The sequence below is a fragment of the Doryrhamphus excisus genome, linkage group LG5 (genome assembly GCF_037039965.1).
Source record: "Doryrhamphus excisus strain RoL-2023G ecotype Guam linkage group LG5, RoL_Dexc_Guam_v1.1, whole genome shotgun sequence".
Taxonomy (NCBI): domain Eukaryota; kingdom Metazoa; phylum Chordata; class Actinopteri; order Syngnathiformes; family Syngnathidae; genus Doryrhamphus; species Doryrhamphus excisus.
Genome location: NC_136361.1, coordinates 778,642 through 803,533, shown reverse-complemented (window position 1 = coordinate 803,533; position 24,892 = coordinate 778,642). Strand labels below are relative to the sequence as shown.

The following is a 24,892-nucleotide window of genomic DNA, read 5'->3' as shown; positions in this document are numbered from 1 at the left end:
CATGCCAATAACACACACATACTGTACACACGTACACGTACACGTACACATACACATACACATACACATACACATACACGTACACGTACACGTACACGTACACGTACACATGATCAGTCATTGTTTGATACCAACATCACCTGAAATGACGAGTACCCAAGTATCCAAGTATGGATATTAGTATTTGATAGGAGAACAGAGGTCAGAGCGTGAAGAGTATGAATATTTGACTATGGATGGGCATAACGCTAAAGGTGACAAGCATGCAGTATGATCATGTGACATGACCACTCATCATATTGCGTGTGGCGGTGTGGGCCGTGTGGGCCGTGTGGGCCGTGTGGGCCGTGTGGACCGTGTGTCATGGCTGGGGGGTGAGGGTGTGGAACAGGCAGGCTGTGACTTGTGCTTGAAGGTTAATGCGTGTTGGCTCACCTTAGCGCACACACCACTGTGATTGATGCATGCTGGGATGCGCTGCCTGAGGGATTAACCGCGTCCCAGGAAACAACGTTTACCATCGCTGACCTCGTGCATCACCTTCCTGCTAAACATGCTTTATTTACTCTCGCTAACTCTGTCTCTCTCCCAGCGAAACCACCAGCCCTGCAGACCACACGGCGAAGAACGTTAGCAATAAAAAGCTGGAGCGCTCTGCGTGAGGGGGCGGTGCCCCTTTAAGGCCCGCCTCCCCCACAGCCTGAGGAAACGTGCACATGACCCAAAGTGGTGGAGGTCTGTCCACTCGGGATCTGCCAGGATCCAAGGATACCGAGTTGACATTTAATATGCGGCGTATGAATATGAGCGGCAGGCCGTACGTTCATGGTCACGCTTCCATCCGTGTCGCTGAACATGCTAACACATGCAGAAACATGACCCACCATCACAATTTATTGTAAGCTATTAAAAACAGCAGAAACTGCAATTGGTGCATTTGAGTTGAATTGTAAACTGTCCTGGAGACCCCAAGACTCCTTCACAGCCGTTTGCCCTCCGAAAGGGCCAGGCCCCACAAGCCCACCAGCCAATCAGGGAGTCGTTTGTTCGTTCGTTTGTTCATTCGTTTGCTCATTCATTCATTCCTAGCGAGAGCTGGGGTAGACCACCAGCCAATCACAGGCCACCATGTTGTAAAGTACTTTTTTTATCGGCCCAATAATCCCCAAGCCCACTTTTTATAAAAATGTTCTATAAAAATCAGTTTGACTGTGATTTACCTTCAGTAACCCCACAGTGTGAAGGTTTCACAATATAAACCATGTTCCCGTATCCTTCCTTGCTCTGCTGCACGCCGCCTCTTCGCCTCTTGGCCGTGTGAGAGGACGTAAAGCCTGGCGTCCCCAGCTAATAACTGCTGACACATCAAAGCCAACACAACCCGGCCAGCCTGTAATAGTTTTCATTTTTCTTCCTTACAGGACGGCCTCTAAGGTGCCATCATGAATGATCAGTGCACTGTCACACATGCATGCACACGCCCGCACGCACACACACGCACACACGCACGCACACACATGCAGCTCTCCAGCCATTACTCGCACTGAGTCTCCTCACCTCTCATCCTGGCTCCATACGGAGTATTTATACAAAGCAACATCTTTCATCACAAGGCCGACTTTCATCCCTGCCTGACTACTTACTCTGCTCATAAACACCTTTAGCATACGTACACGTACATACACACGTACACGTACATACACACGTACACATACATACACACGTACACGTACATACACACGTACACATACACACCTTGTCTAAGGAAAAGAAGGGGAAAACAAAATCCTTTTGTCATTCCAATTTTAAACAGCATCGTGTATCCCTCCTCCATACATACATACATACATACATACATACATACATACATACATACATACATACATACATACATACATACATACATACATACATACATACATACATACATACATACATACATACATACATACATACATACATACATCCATACATACATACATCCACCAAACATCCATCCATCCTAATCTCAACCCCAACCATAACCAAACCCATCCAAGAATGTGGTATCATGCATTCCCAAGTCTGAATCCCCCATGGGTCCACAAGTCCACGGGCCCACGGGTCCATCGGTTCATGGATCCAGGGGTCCATGGTTCCTGGGGTCCATGGTTCCTGAAGTCCAGGGGTCCATGCAAGAAGCCGGAGGTCACGAGGCAGATGATTGGATAATTGCTCAGGTGAAGTTTCTCTCCATGCTCCCAAAGCCATCTGGGAGGAAATGGGAAGGTTCATGCCTTGGCACGTACTCGTCCATGATTGATCACTCTGCTAATCATTTCCTAATTTCCAATCCTCCGAGGGACCAAAGTGGGAGAAGCCATTTTTCCTCAACACTGAGCAGGTTCATATTATTCCCGCACTGAGTGGAATGAAAGAATCTCCCGCTCCATTATGCACACTTTCTGTCTCATAAAGTTTGCTGGAAAAATCAGCCCCCCCCCCCTCCCTCCCACCCGTGACCCCCCCACCCCTCCTGCTCAGCATCCGAATGGGAAGTCTGTTTCATGCGAAGACGACAGGTTAATAGAAATCATCCTGTTCATCAGCAATACTGCACTCAACTTAACCCCCCCCCCAAAACCCCCTCCAACGCCACCACCTACACCTCGCCCTGCCCCCCCCCCCCCCCCCCCCCCACTTATGCTGGCCGTGCTCTCCTTGCTTTGGCAGGTAATCAGCCTTTGACTGAAATCCTTTTAGGAAGTCAAATGACAATGACCTTGAATGACCTCTTCCTCATCCCGCACGTCTCAGCGGGTCATGCTGGGTGTGAGTGATAGGAAAAAAGCTCTGACTCACTTGGTGCCGCCTTACTGTTTGTAATTAGAAATCTCTTCAGCCTGAATATACCACAACTCCAGAAACATAAAGTACATACAAAGTACATACAAAGTACATACAGGATGAGCCATACTATGCTAGTATATACTGTATGTACTAGTATGTGCTAGTATGTACTGTACATGTATGCTGCATACTGTAGTACAGACATGGTGTTGGAATTGTGCTGCTGTTGAGTTCAGGTCAGAATAAAGACAAAGGCGCCACAGGATGGCGTGCAGTCATAAAAGGGGTGTGGCTTGGCGGGATGCTCCAAGGGATGAACACATTAGGTGATGTTTCATAGATACTATATAGCGCATGTACGTATGTACGTATGTACGTATGTATGTATGTATGGCGTTTACATAACCTGCTGTAGTGTGAATATCATTGACCTGCAGGAAAAGCCGTGGCGGCAACCTCCTTTCCTGACCTCCTTTCCAATAATGATCCAAAAGTATCAAGTATCAAGGGAGCATTTTCCTTTTCCTTTCATATTTTGGGGACCAACAAGGCTAAAGTATGACTGCATATGAATACATACGACATGTGCTATATTTTCTTTGCTATGAAGCCTGAATCCTTCAGTTTGAGATGTTGCCAAGGGACCTGTTGGCTTCCCTCAAATGTTGATGGAGAGATGGAGAGATGGAGAGATGGAGAGATGGAGAGATGGAAAGATGGAGAGATGGAGAGATGGAGAGATGGAGAGATGTATTCATGTACGCTGGAGGAATTTGGCCAGCAGTTCACCACAGCTGTGCTATTTTATTATTGTTATGAAAAGCATATAGACTATAGACTATATGGACTATTCTATTCTATTCTTCTATACTACTTCAAATATGTACTCTTTTTTTTTACGTACAGATACGTACATGAGAAGTTGTGTGCGTGTGCGTGTGCGTGTGTATCGTGTAAGAAAAGGAAGTATATTAAGGATGCTCGTGATGAGGAAACGCTGCAGCGTGGACGGGATGCATGCAGGATACAATACTTCAATCCAAGCAGTAAAATATGGAATTTTCATTTTTCATAGGGGTAACAGTATACAGTATACAGTATACAGTATACCCAAATATACAAAATAAGGAGTGAATGTAGATCTTGTAGTAATGACAGTAATGTAGTTTTTGGAGCCAGGAAAGGAGAGCTGCTATGAGCGATGTAATACTTCCCTCTTGTGGTGATAGAGTATATTGCACCTGCTGATCACCCCGCTGTACTGTATGGACGTTTAGGATCGGGCAAACAGTATTTGATGAGGTGTGAAGACCATTCCCACCAGATGTGACTGGACTGGTCCTGATGCTAAATAGAGCATGCGTGTTTGTGTGCAGGATGACATCCTGATGGCTTGGCCGATGACACCTTCTCCTACCTGGGCTCAGCGCTCAACGAGACACCTTCCATTAGGCCAAGAAACATTCCTTCCTTCCTTCCTTCCTTCCTTCCTTCATTTCTTCTTATAGACATACTATATAGATCATACTATATCTATACAGTATGGTCTATATAGTATGGTCTATATAGTATGTTCTATACAGTATGGTCTATATAGTATGTTCTATACAGTATGGTCTATACAGTATGTTCTATACAGTATGGTCTATACAGTATGTCCTATACAGTATGGTCTATACAGTATGGTCTATACAGTATGTCCTATACAGTATGTTCTATACAGTACGTTCTATACAATACGTTCTATACAGTACGTTCTATATAGTACGTTCTATCCAGTATGTTCTATCCAGTATGTCCTATATAGTACGTTGTATACAGTACGTCTATATAGTACGTTCTATACAGTATGTTCTATATAGTACGTTCTATCCAGTATGTTCTATCCAGTATGTCCTATATAGTACGCTCTATCCAGTATGTTCTATCCAGTATGTTCTATCCAGTATGTCCTATATAGTACGTTCTATACAGTATGTTCTATATAGTATGTTCTATATAGTATGTTCTATCCAGTATGTTCTATCCAGTATGTCCTATATAGTACGTTCTATACAGTATGTTCTATATAGTACGTTCTATCCAGTATGTTCTATCCAGTATGTCCTATATAGTACGTTCTATACAGTATGTTCTATATAGTACGTTCTATCCAGTATGTCCTATATAGTACGTTCTATACAGTATGTTCTATCCAGTATGTTCTATCCAGTATGTCCTATATAGTACGTTCTATACAGTATGTTCTATATAGTACATTCTATCCAGTATGTCCTATATAGTACGTTCTATACAGTATGTTCTATCCAGTATGTTCTATCCAGTATGTCCTATATAGTACGTTCTATACAGTATGTTCTATATAGTACGTTCTATCCAGTATGTTCTATCCAGTATGTTCTATCCAGTATGTCCTATATAGTACGTTCTATACAGTATGTTCTATCCAGTATGTTCTATCCAGTATGTCCTATATAGTACGTTCTATACAGTATGTTCTATATAGTACATTCTATCCAGTATGTCCTATATAGTACGTTCTATACAGTATGTTCTATATAGTACGTTCTATCCAGTATGTTCTATCCAGTATGTTCTATCCAGTATGTCCTATATAGTACGTTCTATCCAGTATGTCCTATATAGTACGTTCTATACAGTATGTCCTATATAGTACGTTCTATCCAGTATGTCCTATATAGTACGTTGTATACAGCATGTACTATAGCGTGTTGTAGCAGTAGCAAACCAATGAAGCATATGTCATTGAGCATGCTAAATGGCTTGCAACACATAATGATGGAAATAATTATGAGCTGCCATTAAAGCCAGTTGATGGATGACACATGGAGGCATGGGGGTAATGGTGCATGGGGTGGGGGGGGGGGGTCTCAGGTTTACTTCCCTCGCTTTAGTCCAGTGTCACAGTGTTGCTGGACAATGAGGTGATTAACCCAATCAGAAGGAGCAGGTCCATCTTTGTCTGCTCCCACGTTGTGTTCATCATCATCATCATCATCATCATCGTCATCATCATCATCATCACAGTAGGAGGAGGAGGCAACGGAGTTCTTATTGATTTTAATGTCAGTCAGTGGCTAGTGGGGAGGAAAACAGCCTGTAAATCTTTGCACTTGTGGAGGAGGTGGAGGAGCGGCAAGAAGAGAAGTTGGAGCAGGAGGAGGAGGTGCAGGAAGAGGAGGAGTGGGAGGAGGTGGAGGAAGAGGAGGGGAAGGAGAGGAAGGAGGTGGAGGCTAAGTAAGAGGAGGAGGGGAGGGAGGAGGTGGAGGAAGAGGAGGAGGAGTTGAGGAGCCTACTTTATGTACACTGGTAAACATGATTGGCAGCAGTATTAAATCATGGTGATATCATTCATACAACCAATAATAAATCATCTAATCATGGTGATATCATTCATACAACCAATAATAAATCATCTAATCATGGTGATATCATTCATACAACCAATAATAAATCATCTAATCATGGTGATATCATTCATACAACCATTAATAAATCATCTAATCATGGTGATATCATTCATACAACCAATAATAAATCATCTAATCATGGTGATATCATTCATACAACCAATAATAAATCATCTAATCATGGTGATATCATTCATACAACCATTAATAAATCATCTAATCATGGTGATATCATTCATACAACCATTAATAAATCATTTAATCATGGTGATATCATTCATACAACCATTAATAAATCATCTAATCATGGTGATATCATTCATACAACCATTAATAAATCATCTAATCATGGTGATATCATTCATACAACCAATAATAAATCATCTAATCATGGTGATATCATTCATACAACCATTAATAAATCATCTAATCATGGTGATATCATTCATACAACCAATAATAAATCATCTAATCATGGTGATATCATTCATACAACCAATAATAATTCATCTAATCATGGTGATATCATTCATACAACCAATAATAAATCATCTAATCATGGTGATATCATTCATACAACCAATAATAAATCATCTGTGGGCTTCACTATGGAAGCCCCTCTTGTGTGATTCCTTGACTGAAATGTTGGATTATTTTTAGGAGGATGATGGCGTATGAAAGGTGTATAAAATATGCCACGAGTTCCTTTTTACTATACAATATAGTAGATAGATGCAAGAGTCAAGTACTATGAAACATGCAGTAAGTAGCCATGTTGAAATATTTGTCTTCAAATGGTACACACTGTGAAGAGAAAATAAGAGTGGACAGGAAGCACACAATGACTACAGCATTTATCACAACATGAACTTCCTTCCTGCCAGTGGAGCATAAGAAAGCGGTCCTGACATGGCTGCTCAGCAACCAATCAATGTGAGGCGTCTACGAGATCCCAGAGGAACACGGGACATGATTTCCCTCAGGATGGACAAGAAAGCATGTTTGGGTTGCTCAATTCCAAGCAGGAAGTGCGCCTGGTTCTTCTGGAGCCGGAGTTCATCAGCACTGTTGGCGTGGCGGGATGAGGAGGTGCTAGCCTTGCTTGCCATGTTTGACCCTTCTTTGTGTCCACACGCAATGTCTGCATGTCAGCCCAGACATTTCCATAATGACAACATTTGATTCCAAGCCTTTGGAACATGACTTCAAATGGGAGGGTGTGATTCTGTTTCTGTCTTGGCTCTTCTAATGATCTAATGATGGTTTTACACAGCACCCGGGCTTAGCCCCTTCAAGGGAAGATGATGTTGTTGCCACTTCCGGTTCTGGTGAAGATTTCCTGTCAATAAAACTAGAATAATATGAGTATAGAATATGTTGCGTTTGTTCCAAGTAAGTGTTGTTCAAAACTCATTATGATCAACGACGTTTGCAATTTTTGAGCAACCACGTCATCAATGAGTTAGCTTGACTTGAGTGTAAACAGTAACATTTCTTTTCAACTTGGTGAGGCCTGCCGCCTTGTGGTCACATGCTACTACTACAACTAATCTTACATTGACGTAGAAATGCACTTTACCATGAAGAGAAATGTTTCTGACTCTTTCACTCAAATACATTGCCAGTCAGTAACATGTATGATATAATACAAATGTATGCCAAATATGACTTTATGGTGACAATACTAAATGTAAACATGCCAAGTAGCTTCCTGTCAAGGATTCTCAAAGTCACAGCATGCGTGAGATCCGAAAGGCACCGCCCACAACCTCCGCAATCCTTATTTGTATTGGTTTAGACGTTGTGGCGAAGATTCAATTTGAGACGTGATTGGCTGGCGCAAGGGCCTATCACTTCCGCTGTCATTCACGCTATGCAAATCAGCGAATAGATGCGGAACACAGAGAAGGAGAGCTTAGCGGGACCGCTGCCCTTCACGGTCATTTCAGCACACTTTTGTACACTTTTGTGGCATTTGTATATAATTGAGGTATACCTATAAGCTGCGAAGATGGCGCAGCCGGACACGAAGAAGATATTCTTTGAGAACCTGTCTGGAGCGGGGAAAGCCATCGCCGTGCTGACGAGCGGAGGTGATGCTCAAGGTAACTGCAGTGACGCCGTGGTTCATATCAAACATTTCAACGTAGTCTGCGGACTTCAAACCAAAGCTCCCACGTCATTTCACCCAAATACAGTGCGAGTGCGCAGCAGTGAAAGGCGAGCTCAAATACTTTTGCTATCGCCATTTGCTTATAGCCTTTGCCGCCCTCGTTCGTCCTGCTGAGCCGTCGGCTAGCTAGCTAACACGTCCCCAGTGTGCGTGTACGCTGCCAAGGCATCGTGCCGTCATTTGGTGGCATTTTGGTCGCCTTCGGGGATGCTGGGTCGTACTGTGAATTTCCACTCCTGAATATTTGCATTTGTGGGGGATGCCATTCGTGGTTTGCAATGCCCGAGGGGGGCCGAGTGTTGTGGAAAAGTGGATCCTGTGTACGTGATGTCCGCCTCTGTTGATGACGTCACAGGAAACCCTCAGCATCCCACCAGCTAATTATTAGCTTTTCATTGGACTGCTGCAATCGCAAATAAATACTTGTCGACGATATTAATATCAGCCATTATTACTGAACCGGTATTTGTCATTTGTGGTTTATTTATTAGAGCATTTACAGTAGAAATGTGGCATGTATTCCTTTTGGCGTTTTACTGCCTCAACGGCCTTTTCAGCTCATGCTGCACACAAAATGTGACTGTAAGTAACTTTAGTACAATGCGTACCAATACCTAAATGTTTCCAAAAACATGCTAGCTTCATTGACCCCCCATATTGTCCTTAGGGATGAATGTGGGTGGGAATGGTTGTTTGTCTATATGTGCCCTGGGATCACATCCTCATTCCTTCCAGTCATTCCTACCTCCAGCTGTGCACAAACTACACTTCCATCTAAACATTAAAAGAAATCCAAAATGGCTATTGGTACCGTAAAGTATTGGGATCCTAGATATTATATAAAAGGATGTATCCTATGTACAGCTTCTACATATCTCCCCATCTTCGGTGTTGTCTGCCTTCTCCTTTTGTTGCGTCTCGAGAGGAAGAGGATAGACATGCCTGATGGGAGATGAACAGTAGTCGTGTCAGAGGGCGTTATGTCACTGCAACTTGGCCCTCACAGCCACTCTGCACCACAAAGTCTCATTCATGCAGAATGAGCAACCTTCCCGACGCTTCCAGTCAGCATGTTCCTTTCCCACGGACCTTTACCCACAACGTCTCCTGCCTGTCCTCTAATGGCCATCGTGTTGCTTAGTAACCACCTCACCAGCCAATTCTGCTTGGGGAAAAGTTCCTGTGTCATTGTGTGTCTCCCCTGGCCCCCCCGAGTTCCTGCTGGAATCATCCTGACTCTGACAGCGTTTACACTAACCTTCCATTTCCATTCAAGTCACACAGCAGCTCCTTACTGCTCCCTGCTCCCTTGCCTCGCCACAGGAGCACAGGAGGCGGAGCTGCTAGACTGGAGGAGGAGCAAGGAAGCTTTTCACCAAAATGGAATAATAAGAAGTGGAATAATAATAATCCCTTATGGGTGTACAGTATAAGTGAGGCCATATGAAAGTAATGAGTTGATGTTGTGACACCCATAGGCTAGATGTAAATAGCAATAGCAATAGCAATAGCAATAGCAATAGCAATAGCCAAGCAGTACTGCCTCTGTCAAATATAAATATCCATCATAAGATCTGAACTTGTATGAATGAATGCTACTGTAGTTGTGTAAGCTTATTGGTAAGATCTTGTATTGCTTTTGTCCTTTCAGGGATGAATGCTGCTGTACGTGCCGTGGTCCGAATGGGTTTATACGTGGGAGCTAAAGTTTATTTCATTCGGGAGGTGAGTCCACACTGCATCCCTGGTCCTGTCTGAGGAGGCCGTGCACTGGGAAGGGAGGGGGCGGTCTGTTACAGCGGGTCGTGTTGTAGGCCCACACCATTGCTGATTATGACCTGAGCAACGGGAGCGGATGATAACACTGCTGCAGAGCATGCAGAGCAGGCTAGGCATGACAACTGCATCTCATCTTCTCATCTTCTCATCTTCTCATCTTCTCATCTTCTCATCACTGGCAACACCCGTAAATCTGCCTAGCTCATACTCCACTGCCAAGGAATGTGGAAATCTTCTTTCATTAGTGAAGAATAGCTATGCTTTCTACTCTTTGGAGGAGTTGCTAGAGGACTGCGTTTCGTCCTGCAAGATGTTTATGATTCAGGCTGAACAGCTCTTACCGTATTTGTGGTATTTTAAATGGAGTAATTGTTATATTTGAGGCAACCCTCTTGTGATCCCGTTGTGTTTTCAGGGCTATCAGGGTATGGTGGATGGTGGGGAGAACATCAAGGAAGCCACATGGGAAAGTGTGTCCAGCATGCTCCAAGTGGTGAGTTCCAGCACAAAGCACAGCACTTGGACATCATTTGGAGTCGTCAGTCCACAGCTTGTGTATGAGTGTTGCTCTCCTCCACCTTCCACTTGAGGATGCCTCACAGGCTCTCAAGGACTTAATCACCTTGGCATTTTCACTGGATAGTAACTGGATAGTAAAGCTAAACCTCTGACTTCCAGGCATTTCATGTCTATAATATGAAAAGATATGCTGCAATGCAACTGCTGATGTGGGTAAACAATAACGTGTTGTGTTTTACGATGGTCAGGGTGGGACTGTCATTGGCAGTGCCCGCTGCAAAGAGTTCCGCACCCACGAGGGACGTCTGAAGGCAGCGCTCAACTTGGTGACTCTGGGCATCACCAACCTGTGTGTGATTGGCGGAGACGGCAGCCTGACCGGAGCCAACCTCTTCAGGGAGGAATGGAGTGGACTGTTGACAGAACTGGTTGAGCAAGGTAGCGTGGTGCTGGTAGTAGCTCATCTACTCTATATTCACAGCAGCATGCATTCCTCCTGAGCTCAGCAGGACCCAGCAGGACCCAGGGCTAGGCGGCCTCAGCTGTCCTGTTATGACAACAAGCAGAAGTGTAGAACGACGCCGTTTCATTTGATCTTGTCAGGTTCCATTGAGCCCCAGTCTGTTCAGACCTACTCCGCCCTTCACATTGTCGGCATGGTTGGCTCCATCGATAACGACTTCTGTGGAACGGACATGACGATTGGCACAGACTCCGCCCTGCACCGAATCATTGAGGTGGTTGATGCCATTATGACGACCGCACAGAGGTGAGACATTGACTCCGGTCTCCATCTTCGCGCTTGCATGAAGGTATGGTGTGTTGTCTTTCAGTCACCAGAGGACGTTTGTCCTGGAAGTTATGGGCAGACACTGCGGGTGAGATTGAAAGACTAACATGATGACTAACAAGTAGAACTGAAAGGCCAGTTAGCTAGTTAGCTGTTGTTCTCCATGTGACCTCAGCTACCTGGCCCTGGTTAGCGCTCTGGCTTGTGGTGCAGACTGGGTGTTAATCCCTGAGATGCCTCCAGATGACGGCTGGGAAGAGAAGATGTGTGAGAAACTGTCTGCGGTAACGCCACTCTGCCCTGCTTCCAATCCTCAAACCTAATGAGACACATAGCAGCAGGTTTTTGCTCCCATTTGCTGAATTGTATTCAAATATCTTCAAGTTGGGACCTGAACCTATAAAGCTTTCAGATCATCTGTCAACACCGAAGGCTGGGGGTGCTCACACCAATCCAACCTGAGACACCAAAGCATTATGGTCAACATTTTCATGTGACTTTTTCATTCCTATTGTTGTTGTTTTCCAGTTGAATTGGTATAAAGTAGAAGGCACTTTAAGTCCAGTCCTAAAACATGGGAGCAAAAGGAAACCTTTCACTGATACTGTTGCTATTTGAATTAGGATGGAGTTAATATGTCATGTCTTGTTGTGCTTTGGCAAAATGATACTGTTGTATGATTCAGACCCGCTCCAGGGGCACCAGGCTGAATATAATCATAGTGGCAGAGGGCGCCATTGACAGGCACGGGAAGGCTATAACGTCTAGTTATGTCAAGGATGTGAGTATCTGAATGCAAAGAAAGGGGAAGCCAGAAGCACAGAGGCCTGACTGAAGCACAGCAAGCCAAAAGAGGCATCACCGCGGCAGCTGACGATCCACCGTGTCCTGGTGGCACGCGATATGCTGGGCAGGACGTCCATCATTAGAAAGAGCCAACATTTGCAAATGTCAACTCAGCGTTGGTCCCTGTGCTTCTGAAAGCCCACATTCGAGCCACAATCTCATTTTTTCTGTCATGCTGTCTCTCCGCTGCACCTGTAGAACCGAGCAGGGATGAAAAGGCTGAATATCATAATAGTAGCCGAAGGCGCCATTGATCGTAACAACAAGCTTATTACTACTGACTCCATTAAGGATGTAAGTACAGTCTGGCGCTCCCTCCTGACCTCTGACCTCTACACTATGCTGCTGCCCTGGTGTGACTTTCATTTGTCCCTGTCCTTCTGGAATGCTCTGTCAGACACTGTAGGGTATGACTCTTACGCTGCGTTTAGGCCGCTGCGGTTAGGCCGCTGCAGTGAGACCGCTGCAGTGAGACCGCTGCAGTGAGACCGCTGCAGTGAGACCGCTGCAGTGAGACCGCTGCAGTGAGACCGCTGCAGTTAGGCCCCGCCATAACAAAGCACATGTGCTTTTGTACAAAACAAGGACTATTTTCTTTTCATTCACTGCAGAAGCTCCTATCCTATCCTGACCCCGCACTCTCTCTCCTCGAAATGTTTTTTTCTCCACCATCCAAACGTGTTTTTGCAATTTGATGTTGAATTCGAGTCCCCCCTCACACGACTAACATGACTGAAAAATGAGAATGGCTTGCTTGTGCTTTGCTGTTTCCCCTCCTCTTCAGCTGTTTGTACTGTATCTGCATCATACCTTACAGTGGAACCGCTCAACCTACCTCCACCTCTCACGGGACCCTCAGTGTCCCTCACTTTAGGCTGCACTGCCTGTTGCGGCTTCCTTCACACTTGTGCTTTGCTAGTTTGGTCGGTGCTGCAGTAAACAGAAACCCAAAACATGGCTGGTAGCTTAATGAGATGTTGCATCACTCACTAGTCAGATATTCCAGAGTAAGAGCTGCGATGGTATGGTTCATTTCTTTCAGACGTGTACAGTGAGGTCCCCAAAGAGGATTTCATTCACACCATATTTTATACAATATTTCATTCGCTCACATTTGATAATTTCAGTTTCCTTCAGGTAAACAAAGCCTAAAATAATCAATAAGCAAATGAGGGTTAATGACTGTATGTATGAGTGTATAAAAAGTGTAAAAAGGATTGTCAATGAAAGTACTATGGTCATCATCACACATTTCCTCCAAAACTGAATGATTGTAAATGCATAGCTTGATGGGTGTTGTAAGGTTCCACTGTATTTTAGTATATTAGCAAGTACGTATGTTACAGCTTCATTATCATTCCATCCTTCTAGCTTGTTGTCAGATGCTTGGGTTTCGACACGCGAGTGACAATCCTGGGCCACGTGCAGCGAGGAGGGACCCCATCCGCTTTCGATCGCATTCTGGTATGTCTGCAGTGTGCATGCTGAAGCCGTGTGATGACTGGAAAGTCAAGCAGTGCGGGGCATGATCCCCTTAATCCAAGTGTGCCAGCTTTTAGGTTAAACCTGGAGCCATCTTATGAAGAAAGCGCAGGACTTGCACACCTCCAAGAAGAGAAGAGCCTGGTCTTAGTCATGCAGCGTTGTCTTACCGCATGTGTGTGTGTGTCTGTCTGCAGGCCAGTCGCATGGGTGTGGAGGCCGTCCTGGCCCTGCTGGAGACCACCGCCAACACACCCGCCTGTGTGGTGTCTCTGTGTGGGAACCAGTCAGTGCGCTTGCCTCTGATGGAGTGTGTACAGATGGTAGGCTTGGCCCAACATGTAGTAGTATCCCAACGTGTACTACAGCCAGCTTAGTGTGCAGACGTGCTTTTACTGTGTCAGTGCATGCTTCCCTCATTCCCATCAACAGAACGTGTATTCTTGCATGGCTTAGGAAGTAGAAAAAAACAGATCAGTTTTATTTATATATCCAATGCTTTGGGGGACAAATTGGAGTGAAGTTTTTATGATACAATGTGTACTGTATGCTACGAGTAGTACTTGTGCTTCTTATCCGCAGACCCAGGAGGTGCAGAAGGCAATGGATGAAAAAAGGTTTGAGGAGGCAGTGAAGCTTCGGGGCAGGTATCTTAACGACCGTGGTGTCTGTGATCACTTGAACATGTATGGATTATATAATCCCTGGGAATTACAGTCTGCACACTGCTTTGTTATTTAATGTGCAGGAATTAACGTGTCTATGTCACGTTAATGTTGATTTTTACCGCAGGAGTTTTGAGAACAACCTGAAGACCTACAAGCTGCTGGCCCATCGTAAGCCAGAGTCTGAACTGCCGCAGGTGAGTCGCCCCAGCATGCGTCACCTGGACGTTGCTGTCACTCATTCCTTCCTCTGTGGCGCGTGTCCTCAAGCGGGATTTCAACCTGGAAGCTTCATGTCATGAGGCATTTCAACGTCAAAGCATATTAACTGCAGGTAGATCAATGAGCCCTGATGCGTGAGGACTCGGCCATGCCAGCCATGTGCCTCGCCATGGCGGCAACGTGGAGCAAAAATCAGTGAAGTGTGGAGGCAGCACTGCCAGGCTGGTGCTGCGGAGCTCCCATCAGGGGGGTGCACTCCCTCTGTGATAAGCATCAAGCGTGTACCTGGGGGCAGAACATGCCGTATTTATCCATTCTTTTATCGACAGTAGCGCCTGTCCCCGGATAGTTGGAACAAAGTCGCTCCAGATGGGTCGGCTGATTCAGTCGTAAAACGAGCCTGGTTGTGGCGTACGGTAGCTAAAGTAGGCTTGCTTCTTTCTGTCGTTTAGAGTAACTTCAACGTGGCGGTGTTGAACGTGGGCGCCCCCGCTGCAGGCATGAACGCAGCTGTCCGTTCAGCTGTCAGGGTGGGCATCACGGAGGGGCACAAGATGTTTGCTGTCAGTGATGGCTTCGAGGGCTTCTACAAAGGTCAGGTCAGTACCGACTTCCTCACAGCCTTGGCAGGAGATGTTGATCTTGGAATGGAAATGAAGCTGGGATCAACGTCCAAGTCATCCATTATTCACGCTCATTTTGGAGAATATTCCACATCCACGCCTTTACTGGCTTCTTCCTTGCCTCCACCTTTGCACATTTGTCTTCAGTTTGGTTCAGTAGTTTGTATCAACACAGGAAGTAAATGAATGTCTTTAAGGGGTGGACCCTCCACCCCGACCAATTGAATCAGAGCAGAGGCGGTGGAATCAAACATGTCAGCCAAGAGGAGAAGAATGCGGATTATTCTGTACGCAACTTGACATAAGATATCACAAGATATTTTAGTAAAAAAACCTACTATAGCGTCCCACTGGGGTCAAATGTCAAAGATCCTTTAACTAAGATGTCTGTCTCCACCAAGGTGGGACCATCTAATGTGTGACATTCACACTTTATTCACTAAGGAACTGAGAAAAGATGGCCTCTGGCAGTCACTCTTAGCTCCCTGAAAATACCCAGGATGAACAACGACAGTAATCATCTCCCTCTTGGCCGTTGAGCCACATCCAGTGTAGCGTTCCAACCAGCCTGTAGAGGGCGTCAGAGCATAACAGACCGCCGAGCACACATTCTGAATGATGGAGGACAGGAGAACGGATGCTAATGTTGTTGTTGTGTGTCCTGTGTTCCAGACTGGTAAAGGTGCTTACTGGGCTTACTGGTTGGACACCTCTCCTCTTTTATCCTCTTCTGGCCTTTTCCCAGCCGCTAGCTTCATTCCGCAGACACAGTGGCAGCCGATGCAAAGGCCAGCATGATAATGAACAATGTGGCCATTCATCTTCACCAAACCGTCGCTAATTCCCGTCGCTGGTTTAGTTAAACTTCCCTTTCACGCGCCATGCCGATCCAGTCGGCCCAAAGAAAATGAGAGCAGCAGGGAGTAATAGCTCTTTCTACCGCAGCGCTGCCCTTGTGGGGTAGAAAAAGACCCTTTACTGTTAACTCTGTGACCCCCCCCCAGGATGGCATGCTTTATAACTGAGCAATCCCGCAGCGAAAGACAAAGTCTCCCAGGCTGCTACATACTGTATTTTACCTGCTGCTCCTTTCTAATCCCCCAGATTAAGGAGATCAAATGGGCTGACGTTGGAGGCTGGACAGGACAGGGGGGGTCTCTGTTGGGAACTAAAAGGTAGCGTGATGACGACGGGAACCAGTCTGCCAACGTGTGTTAACGTGTGTTCATGTTTTCTGCCCTAGAACGCTCCCCGCTAAGCATGTTGGCAAAATTGCTGAGCAGATGCGAATGCACAACATAAACGCACTGCTCGTCATCGGGGGCTTTGAGGTACGTTACATCATGTCATTTCAGTACAGTACTACAGTACAACCCCCTCCCCCATCATGAGCCACTTCATCATCATCCCTGTCAGTTACTTTAATACTAGATTGATGGAGGAATACTACTACTGCTGCTAATGCTAGATGGATGTAGGCTAGTATTACTAGACTGACGTTATGTTATGTTCTGTGACTGCAGTGCGAGCAAATGTTCAGGTGGGTTTATTTTGTGGTAAAGCTAGTAATGATCTAATCTAAAGTTTTATTTTGGAACTGAGGTGACATTTCATTTCACGCTGTCGCTCATGGGGTTTCTTGACTGTTGTGAGCGAGTGTACCGTGTGATGAGGTGTGTTTTTGGAATGGATGTCGAGTGGTATCTGCCTTCCTGCTCATCATAGGCTTGGCTCCCCCCCTTTGGCACCCCCCACCTGTGTGTTCCCCTTCCTTGTGGCAAGTAGCACCACTCAAACCATCCCTCCAAAAGCCCCCCCCCCCCCGTGCCGACACTAAAGCACTGGGCTCTGCCTGCAGGCCTTCCTGTCGCTGCTGGAGTTGTTAACGGCGCGTGGGAAGTATGACGAGTTCTGTGTGCCCATGATCATGGTCCCTGCCACGGTGTCCAACAATGTGCCGGGTTCAGACCTCAGCATTGGCGCTGACACGGCTCTCAATGCCATTACGACTGTAAGTCACGGGCCCCGCTAACGGAGGAGCTGAATTTAGCCCCACGCAAGCGTACCAAACACACACACTCTACACTCCAATGGGATCATGTTCATTCAGGGCGCGTTCCTTTAGAAAACACGCCAAGCGTAAGGCGTGCTGTAGCAGCAGCGCGGCGTGCTGTAGCAGCAGCGCGGCGTGCTGTAGCAGCAGCGCGACGTGCTGCAGCGTGTCCATCTCTCCAACATGTCCTGCATTCGAGGCGTGACGGCATGCTGATGATGCTGCCTTCAGCTTGCAATACGTCTGCTTCAATTCATGTCAAGCATTTTCCCATCTTGGAAGTCTTTGTGCCTCCATATGCCGCACGTGCACATGCACCTCCTCATGTGTATGCAGGCTCCATCAGTACGACCTCACACACCAACATGGCCACCAAGCTCTTTCAGAGCTCATGCCTGGTTGAGCTGGTCTCTTCTTGTCCATCTACTTGACTTCTCCTCATCCTTTGCTCATTCACTGCCACTCTCTGCCAAAGGGACGCCAGAGCTGCTATGACTCCCCAAGAGCCGGAACGGCAGATACCATGGGAAAAACCTGGGAAAAACCTGCCTCTCTAGCAAGGCTCTAACACCTTTCCAAACACTGCCGCTTCAGGCGCTTGAGAGTCTGCTGCAGCTGTACGAGGCGCGTGCTGCCTATGAGGAGTTTTGCATCCCGATGTGTATGCTGCCCGCCACCATAAGTAACAATGTACCTGGCACCGATCTCAGTATCGGTGCTGACACGGCTCTCAATGCCATCGTGGAGGTAAGGTGGTGCTATCCTGCTGGACATGCTAATTATGCTAAGCCTATACAATTCCCAGCTAACTGACACATACAGTGGGGCAAAAAAGTATTTAGTCAGCCACCAATTGTGCAAGTTCTCCCACTTAAAAAGATGAGAGAGGCCTGTAATTTTCATCATAGGTACGCTTCAACTATGAGAGACAAAATGAGAAAAAAAAATCCAGATAATCATATTGTTTGATTTTTAAAGAATTTATTTGCAAATCATGGTGGAAAATAAGTATTTGGTCAAAAACAAAAGTTCATCTCAATACTTTGTGATATACCCTTTGCTGGCAATGACAGAGATCAAACGTTTTCTGTAACTCTTCACAAGATTTTCACACACTGTTGTAGGTATTTTGGCCCATTCCTCCATGCAGATCGCCTCTAGAGCAGTGATGTTTAGGGGCTGTCGCTGGGCAACACGGATTTTCAACTCCCTCCAAAGATTTTCTATGGGGTTGAGATCTGGAGACTGGCTAGGCCACTCCAGGACCTTGAAATGCTTCTTATGAAGCCACTCCTTCGTTGCCCGGGCGGTGTGTTTGGGATCGTTGTCATGCTGAAAGACCCAGCCACGTTTCATCTTCAGTGCCCTTGCTGATGGAAGAAGGTTTTCATTCAGAATCTCACGATACATGGCCCCATTCATTCTCCCATTTACACGGATCAGTTGTCCTGGTCCCTTTGCAGAAAAACAGCCCCAGAGCATGATGTTTCCACCCCCATGCTTCACAGTAGGTGTGGTGTTGTTTGGATGCAACTCAGCATTCTTTCTCCTCCAAACACGACGAGTTGAGTTGATACCAAAAAGTTCTATTTTGGTTTCATCTGACCATATTACATTCTCCCAATCCTCTTCTGGATCATCCAAATGCTCTCTAGCAAACTTCAGACGGGCTTGGACATGTACTGGCTTCAGCAGGGGGACACGTCTGGCACTGCAGGATTTGAGTCCCTGGCGGCGGAGTGTGTTACTTATGGTAGCCTTCGTTAATATGGTCCCAGCTCTCTGCAGGTCTTTCACTAGGTCCCCCCGTGTGGTTCTGGGATTTTTGCTCACCGTTCTTGTTATCATTTTGACCCCACGGGGTGAGATCTTGCGTGGAGCCCCAGATCGAGGGAGATTATCGGTGGTCTTGTAGGTCTTCCATTTTCTCACAATTGCTCCCACAGTTGATTTCTTCACACCAAGCTGCTTAACTATTGCAGATTCAGTCTTCCCAGCCTGGTGCAGGTCTACAATTTTGTTTCTGATGTCCTTTGACAGCTCTTTGGTCTTGGCCATAGTGGAGTTTGGAGTGTGACTGTCTGAGGTTGTGGACAGGTGTCTTTTATACTGATAACCAGTTCAAACAGGTGCCATCAATACAGGTAACGAGTGGAGGACAGAGGAGCTTCTTAAAGAAGAACTTACAGGTCTGTGAGAGCCACAAATCTTGCTTGTTTGTAGGTGACCAAATACTTATTTTCCACCATGATTTGCAAATAAATTCTTTAAAAATCAAACAATGTGATTATCTGGATTTTTTTTTCTCATTTTGTCTCTCATAGTTGAAGCGTACCTATGATGAAAATTACAGGCCTCTCTCATCTTTTTAAGTGGGAGAACTTGCACAATTGGTGGCTGACTAAATACTTTTTTGCCCCACTGTAGCAAATGTGGGCGGAAAGAGAAACGTGGTCTGTAGGCTGGCACACTGGTGGTGAGGTAGCACCCAACTCCAAGGCCATTTCAGCCATTTCCGTATTATCTAGAAACGACACAACGGAGAAGTAAAAGTGGCAAACATGGAGTAGATACATGGAGAATAGATGACAAACATCCTAAACAGATTGAGTCATGTATAAAGGTAGACAAATTGCTGTCTGCATGTAAAATCCACGTGGTGTTTGCCAAGAATGTCCAAATCTGCCAGAGCACAACAACAACGTACACCACAGCGTGGATGTTTTCTAATGAGAAGAATATTTCATACCAACAAGTTTGCGTTCCTTCTTTTGTCTCTTCATCAAACACTCCCTCATCCAATTCCTGCGTGTTTAAATGCATTTCCTTTGTGTTTTACATTGTTAATGCAGGATTCCTGCGTGTCGCAAAGAGACTCCAGGCGAGCAGGCTGCCTACCGCGCTGCCCCCTCCTGCACTCCCAGCCTTTTAAACACACTACAATAGTAGCAAATGGGGCCTAGCCCCCCCTCTGACCGAGAAAAACCTTCATCCAAGAATAACTTTCCACTCGGTCTGCAATGTCCAACCGCATGAATAAATGCATGTTAGATGCTTGTTGTGGGCATTTCTATCAGGTTAGCATCATATGGCTGCCGAGAAGCAGAAAGCTATTACAGTGCATGCAATTACTCGTGCAGACACGTAGAGGCTGAACGACAGCAGGTGATGAACTCCCTGACTAACACTGCACCTCTGCATGCATGCATCAGACCTGCGACCGCATCAAGCAGTCAGCCAGCGGGACCAAGAGGCGCGTGTTCATCATCGAGACCATGGGGGGCTACTGTGGCTACCTGGCTACCGTCGCTGGCCTGGCCGCTGGCGCCGACGCCGCCTACATCTATGAGGAGCCTTTTGACATCAGGGACCTGCAGGTGAGCTTCACCTTCTTGTCTGAGGTCATCCACTTTTCCCTTGTCGTGTTTTTATGATATGTCCAAGACAGTACAGATACGAGATGCAGCATCACGCCAGCTCTGTCAGACATAACAATGTCCAATCTTTCAACGTCATTATTGTTTCTTCTCATTCACCCACTAGGTGGCATCTTGCCAGCATTGATTGTTTGCTTCTTCACAGGCCAACGTTGAGCACTTGACAGAGAAAATGAAGACCAGCATTCAAAGAGGCCTGGTACTCAGGTAATACACTGATATTTTTGATAAATAAATGTACTAGTTGGGGCCTGCTAAAACATTTCTATATGACAGGACGTAATTGACCTCACCTTTACTTTGAAGGAATGAGAACTGCAATGACAACTACACCACAGACTTCATCTACCAGCTGTACACGGAAGAAGGCAAAGGCGTGTTTGACTGCAGGAAGAATGTGCTGGGACACATGCAGCAGGTAATACGCTCTTCTATGGTCATCATCACATCAGCATCTCCTCCAGCTCTGGAGCTTTCATGAAACACTCAGATGCACTCTATTGCACTCTATTGCACTCCCTCCTCTACAGTAGCATTTGACAACCACAGATGCACGCTATTGCAATCCTTCCTCTACAGTAACATTTGACAACCACAGATGCACGCTATTGCAATCCTTCCTCTACAGTAACATTCCCAGCCACACGTGCACTCTATTGTATTGTATAGGTTAAGGTATATGTCAATAACACTGTTGTCTAAACTAGTAGTAGCTGACATCATCTTGGCAAACAACAGCGCCTCTGCTGGTGGCAGCAAAGCAGTGCATGCCATTTTCCCTCAATTGCTAGGATAGGCTCCAGCATACCCCCACCACCCGAGTGAGGATAAGCATAACAGAAGATGGACGGATATTTCATTATCCACCATTTCTCAACAGTCCCAACTCATGTGGAAGAAATGACACGTCCATACTCTAGTATAAGGTAAAGTAGTCTATGTACAGCTTGTGTGGCAGTGCAGGCTTATAGTACTTTCTTCTCAAAGCTCATCACCACATAAGCATTCGTGCTTCAACCGCTGGCGACTAAGTGAGTACACCCCATTGTTGGCATTGTTAGTGGAGCAGGTGTGTCTGTCCCACAGGTAGGCCCTTCCACAAGCTGTACACTGACTACTTTACATCCTATCAGAGTGCTGTCCAGATGCCATGAAATATGTCCTGCCTGGACGCGAGTACTATGGAGTACTTAAGCATGACATTTGTGGAGTATACCTCAAGTATTTGATGTGTTGAAGGGAGGAGCTCCATCTCCATTTGACCGCAACTTTGGAACCAAGATCTCAGCCAAGGCCATGCAGTGGGTGACCAAGAAGCTGCGGGAGACATTCAGACAAGGTCAGCCAACAATGCCTTCCGTCCGTGCTGGTCCATGCCACACCCCCACCACCAGTGAGGTCTGGCGTCTTTATTTGATCATGTGACAGGAAATGCTTTCCACAGCGTGACGTGCCCACATGAAAGTTCTCCCTCAACTGGCTCCTTCAAGGACCAGAAGGGTCCTAACAGCCGTTCACGGGACACTGCGTACGTTTCAAGCTTTCACTAAAGTCCAAATATGTCTTTCTGTTTTCTTATATGGGTTTCATTTCCACACGGATGACATAAGATGAAGGTAAATGTGTGTTTTATTCTTCACGCCGGCTCCATCTCCGTGTTTCCATGTCCTCTCTGTCCATCACCATGTTGCCATGACAACCACCATAGCCACCTGAATGCCACTGTACCTACAGGACATTGTTGATGCTCACGCTACCTCACAATGCTTATGGCATGTACTGTGTTGGTGTAGTACTACTATGTACAGTACTCATGCTTTCTCTCACAGCAACGCCCCAACTCTCCAAACACACATCGTCACCTCACGTTTGCCAATATGATGGACCACACGTTGGTTCTGCAGTACACTCGTCTATTTGCAGTACTATACACTATACACGACATGCACACTGTACGTATGTGTAGTGTGTATACTGTAAACACTGTATTACAGTATATACAATACATACAGTATATGCAGTGTGTCTACTGTAAACACATACGACAGAACTGGCGGTAGCAGAGATGAGGATGCTGAGGTTGTCTTTGGGAGTGACCAGGATGGATAGGATCAGGAAGGAGTACATCAGAGGGACGTTACATGTTCGAGGCCTTGGAGACAAAGTCAGTTATGGGCCAGACTGAGATGGTTGGGATGTCCAGAGGAGAGATAGTGAACATATTGGTAGGAGGCGTAGAGGAACACCAAAGAGGAGCTTCATGGATGTAGTGAAGGAGGACGTGAGAGAGACGAAAAGCCCAAACAGGAAGAAGACACTACATATATCCACATACTGTATGCCGACATCTTTCCTCATATACACAGTACACTAGTAAGTAAGTACTCTAGCAAATAAAATAAGACATGATAGTGACATAAGTAAGTGTTATGTATGTTATGTAAGGATGCTATGTTTACATTGTATGATGATGCTGATATGGAATAAGACCTTTATGGGCTGGTGTACATTAGGATTCTATATGTTGTCTATCTACGTCCGTTCCTCAGCATGTGATGCTTGTCCTTGCAGGCAGAGTGTTCGCCAACACGGATGACACTTGCTGCTTGCTGGGGATGCGACGCAGAGCTCTCGTCTTCCAGCCCGTGCTGCAACTCAAGGAAGACACCGACTTTGTGTACGCGCCGCTTCACACACACACACACACACACACACACACACCGAGACACTGATGATGTCATCATGCTGACATCACATGCTGGTGGACTTCAGCTCTACCACTAGCTTTCTTTTGTCTTTGGCTCTTTTGTGATGTCACCACGGAACACATGGTGTTAATAAATAATAATAATAGTTCATATGCTTGATAGAGGGTTGATATTGATAATATAGATATGATATAGATGGTTGGTAGTGGTGATGACCATGCGCGGTCGGAGGGAATGGTTGGTGATGAGGTGATCCGGGTTGCGTGTTTGCAGACACAGGATTCCCAAGGAGCAGTGGTGGTTGAAACTTCGTCCTCTCATGAAGATCCTGGCCAAGTACAAGACCAGCTACGACGTGTCGGACTCGGGGCAGCTGGAGCACGTGGTGCACAATCGGCCCAAAGACACCGACGCTTCCGTCGCCATGTGAACACGTCTGGCCGCCGCCTAGTCCATGTGGTCATGTAGAACCTCCCTGTTGGACAGCGTTGTTGACCTTTGACCTGACCTCAGCATTCCTAATAACACACACACACACGGGTGTTTATTAGTGTCATGTTCCTTTCTCCATTGCACTTTGTCCACGTCTGCAGGGGCCTGGCCAGGCCTTCACGCATTCATTGCCACTGCGGTCTGGGTGTGTGCACGTGTGTGCACGTGTGTGTGCGTGTGCACGTGACTGCTGCAACATGGCTAACCTTGCAAAGCAACACCACTGCTAGCCAGGCTTCCACTGACATCTGATATTTATCTTTTTAACATGCTCTATCTCCATGTGGATGATATCATCATGATTGTCAATATTATGACCTGGATGAGGATGGATTATTAATATTATGACCTGGATGAGGATGGATTATTAATATTATGACCTGGATGAGGATGGATTATCAATATTATGACCTGGATGAGGATGGATTATCAATATTATGACCTAAATGATGATGGATTATTAATATCATAACCTGGATGATGATCAATTATCAATATTATGACCTGTATGAAGACGGATTGTCAATATAATGGCCTGTATGATGATCAATTATCAATATTGTGACCTGTATAAAGACAGATTATCAATATTATGACCTGTATGATGATGGATTATGAATATTATGACTGAATATTAAGACGTGTGTGATGATTGATTATGAATATTATGACCTGTATGATGACGGATTATGAATTATTAATGCGCTGCTGTTGTCACATTGCACATCATGTTAGACGTGTCATGTTCCCCACACATTAAAAAGGACGTGGAACCCGTGGATGATGATTGTGTTTTGAATAATCCCCTTTCAGTTAAAGCTCCTCTTAGGATGATGCACCTCC

The 24,892-nt window shown here is 45.7% G+C and overlaps 1 protein-coding gene across 10 annotated transcripts; it reads left to right on the top strand.

Annotated features, from left to right (window-relative positions):
- The first annotated feature begins 8,117 nt into the window (after positions 1-8,117).
- On the top strand, positions 8,118-24,836 carry pfkpa (phosphofructokinase, platelet a). Of its 10 annotated transcripts, none has more exons than XR_013627360.1 (23): positions 8,118-8,365; positions 10,085-10,158; positions 10,628-10,705; positions 10,980-11,169; positions 11,335-11,500; positions 11,565-11,609; positions 11,697-11,805; positions 12,207-12,302; positions 13,739-13,831; positions 14,047-14,172; positions 14,432-14,496; positions 14,642-14,711; positions 15,189-15,335; positions 16,464-16,534; positions 16,603-16,690; positions 17,218-17,370; positions 20,625-20,789; positions 20,995-21,056; positions 21,156-21,267; positions 22,089-22,188; positions 22,278-22,465; positions 23,421-23,526; positions 23,831-23,863. XR_013627360.1 is itself a non-coding variant. In XM_058060220.2 (23 exons), the coding sequence occupies exons 1-23, from the start codon at positions 8,272-8,274 to the stop codon at positions 23,985-23,987; spliced, it is 2,520 nt and encodes an 839-aa protein (XP_057916203.2). In that variant the 5' UTR covers positions 8,119-8,271; the 3' UTR covers positions 23,988-24,836. The 10 variants fall into 10 exon arrangements, 8 of the variants coding, with proteins under 8 accessions (XP_057916203.2, XP_078646651.1, XP_057916199.2 ...); XR_013627359.1 differs by having other exon boundaries at positions 8,119-8,365; positions 22,278-22,377; positions 23,831-23,980; XM_058060220.2 differs by lacking the exons at positions 12,207-12,302; positions 22,278-22,465 and adding exons at positions 12,566-12,661; positions 18,007-18,159 and having other exon boundaries at positions 8,119-8,365; positions 23,831-24,836.
- Positions 24,837-24,892: the final 56 nt, after the last annotated feature.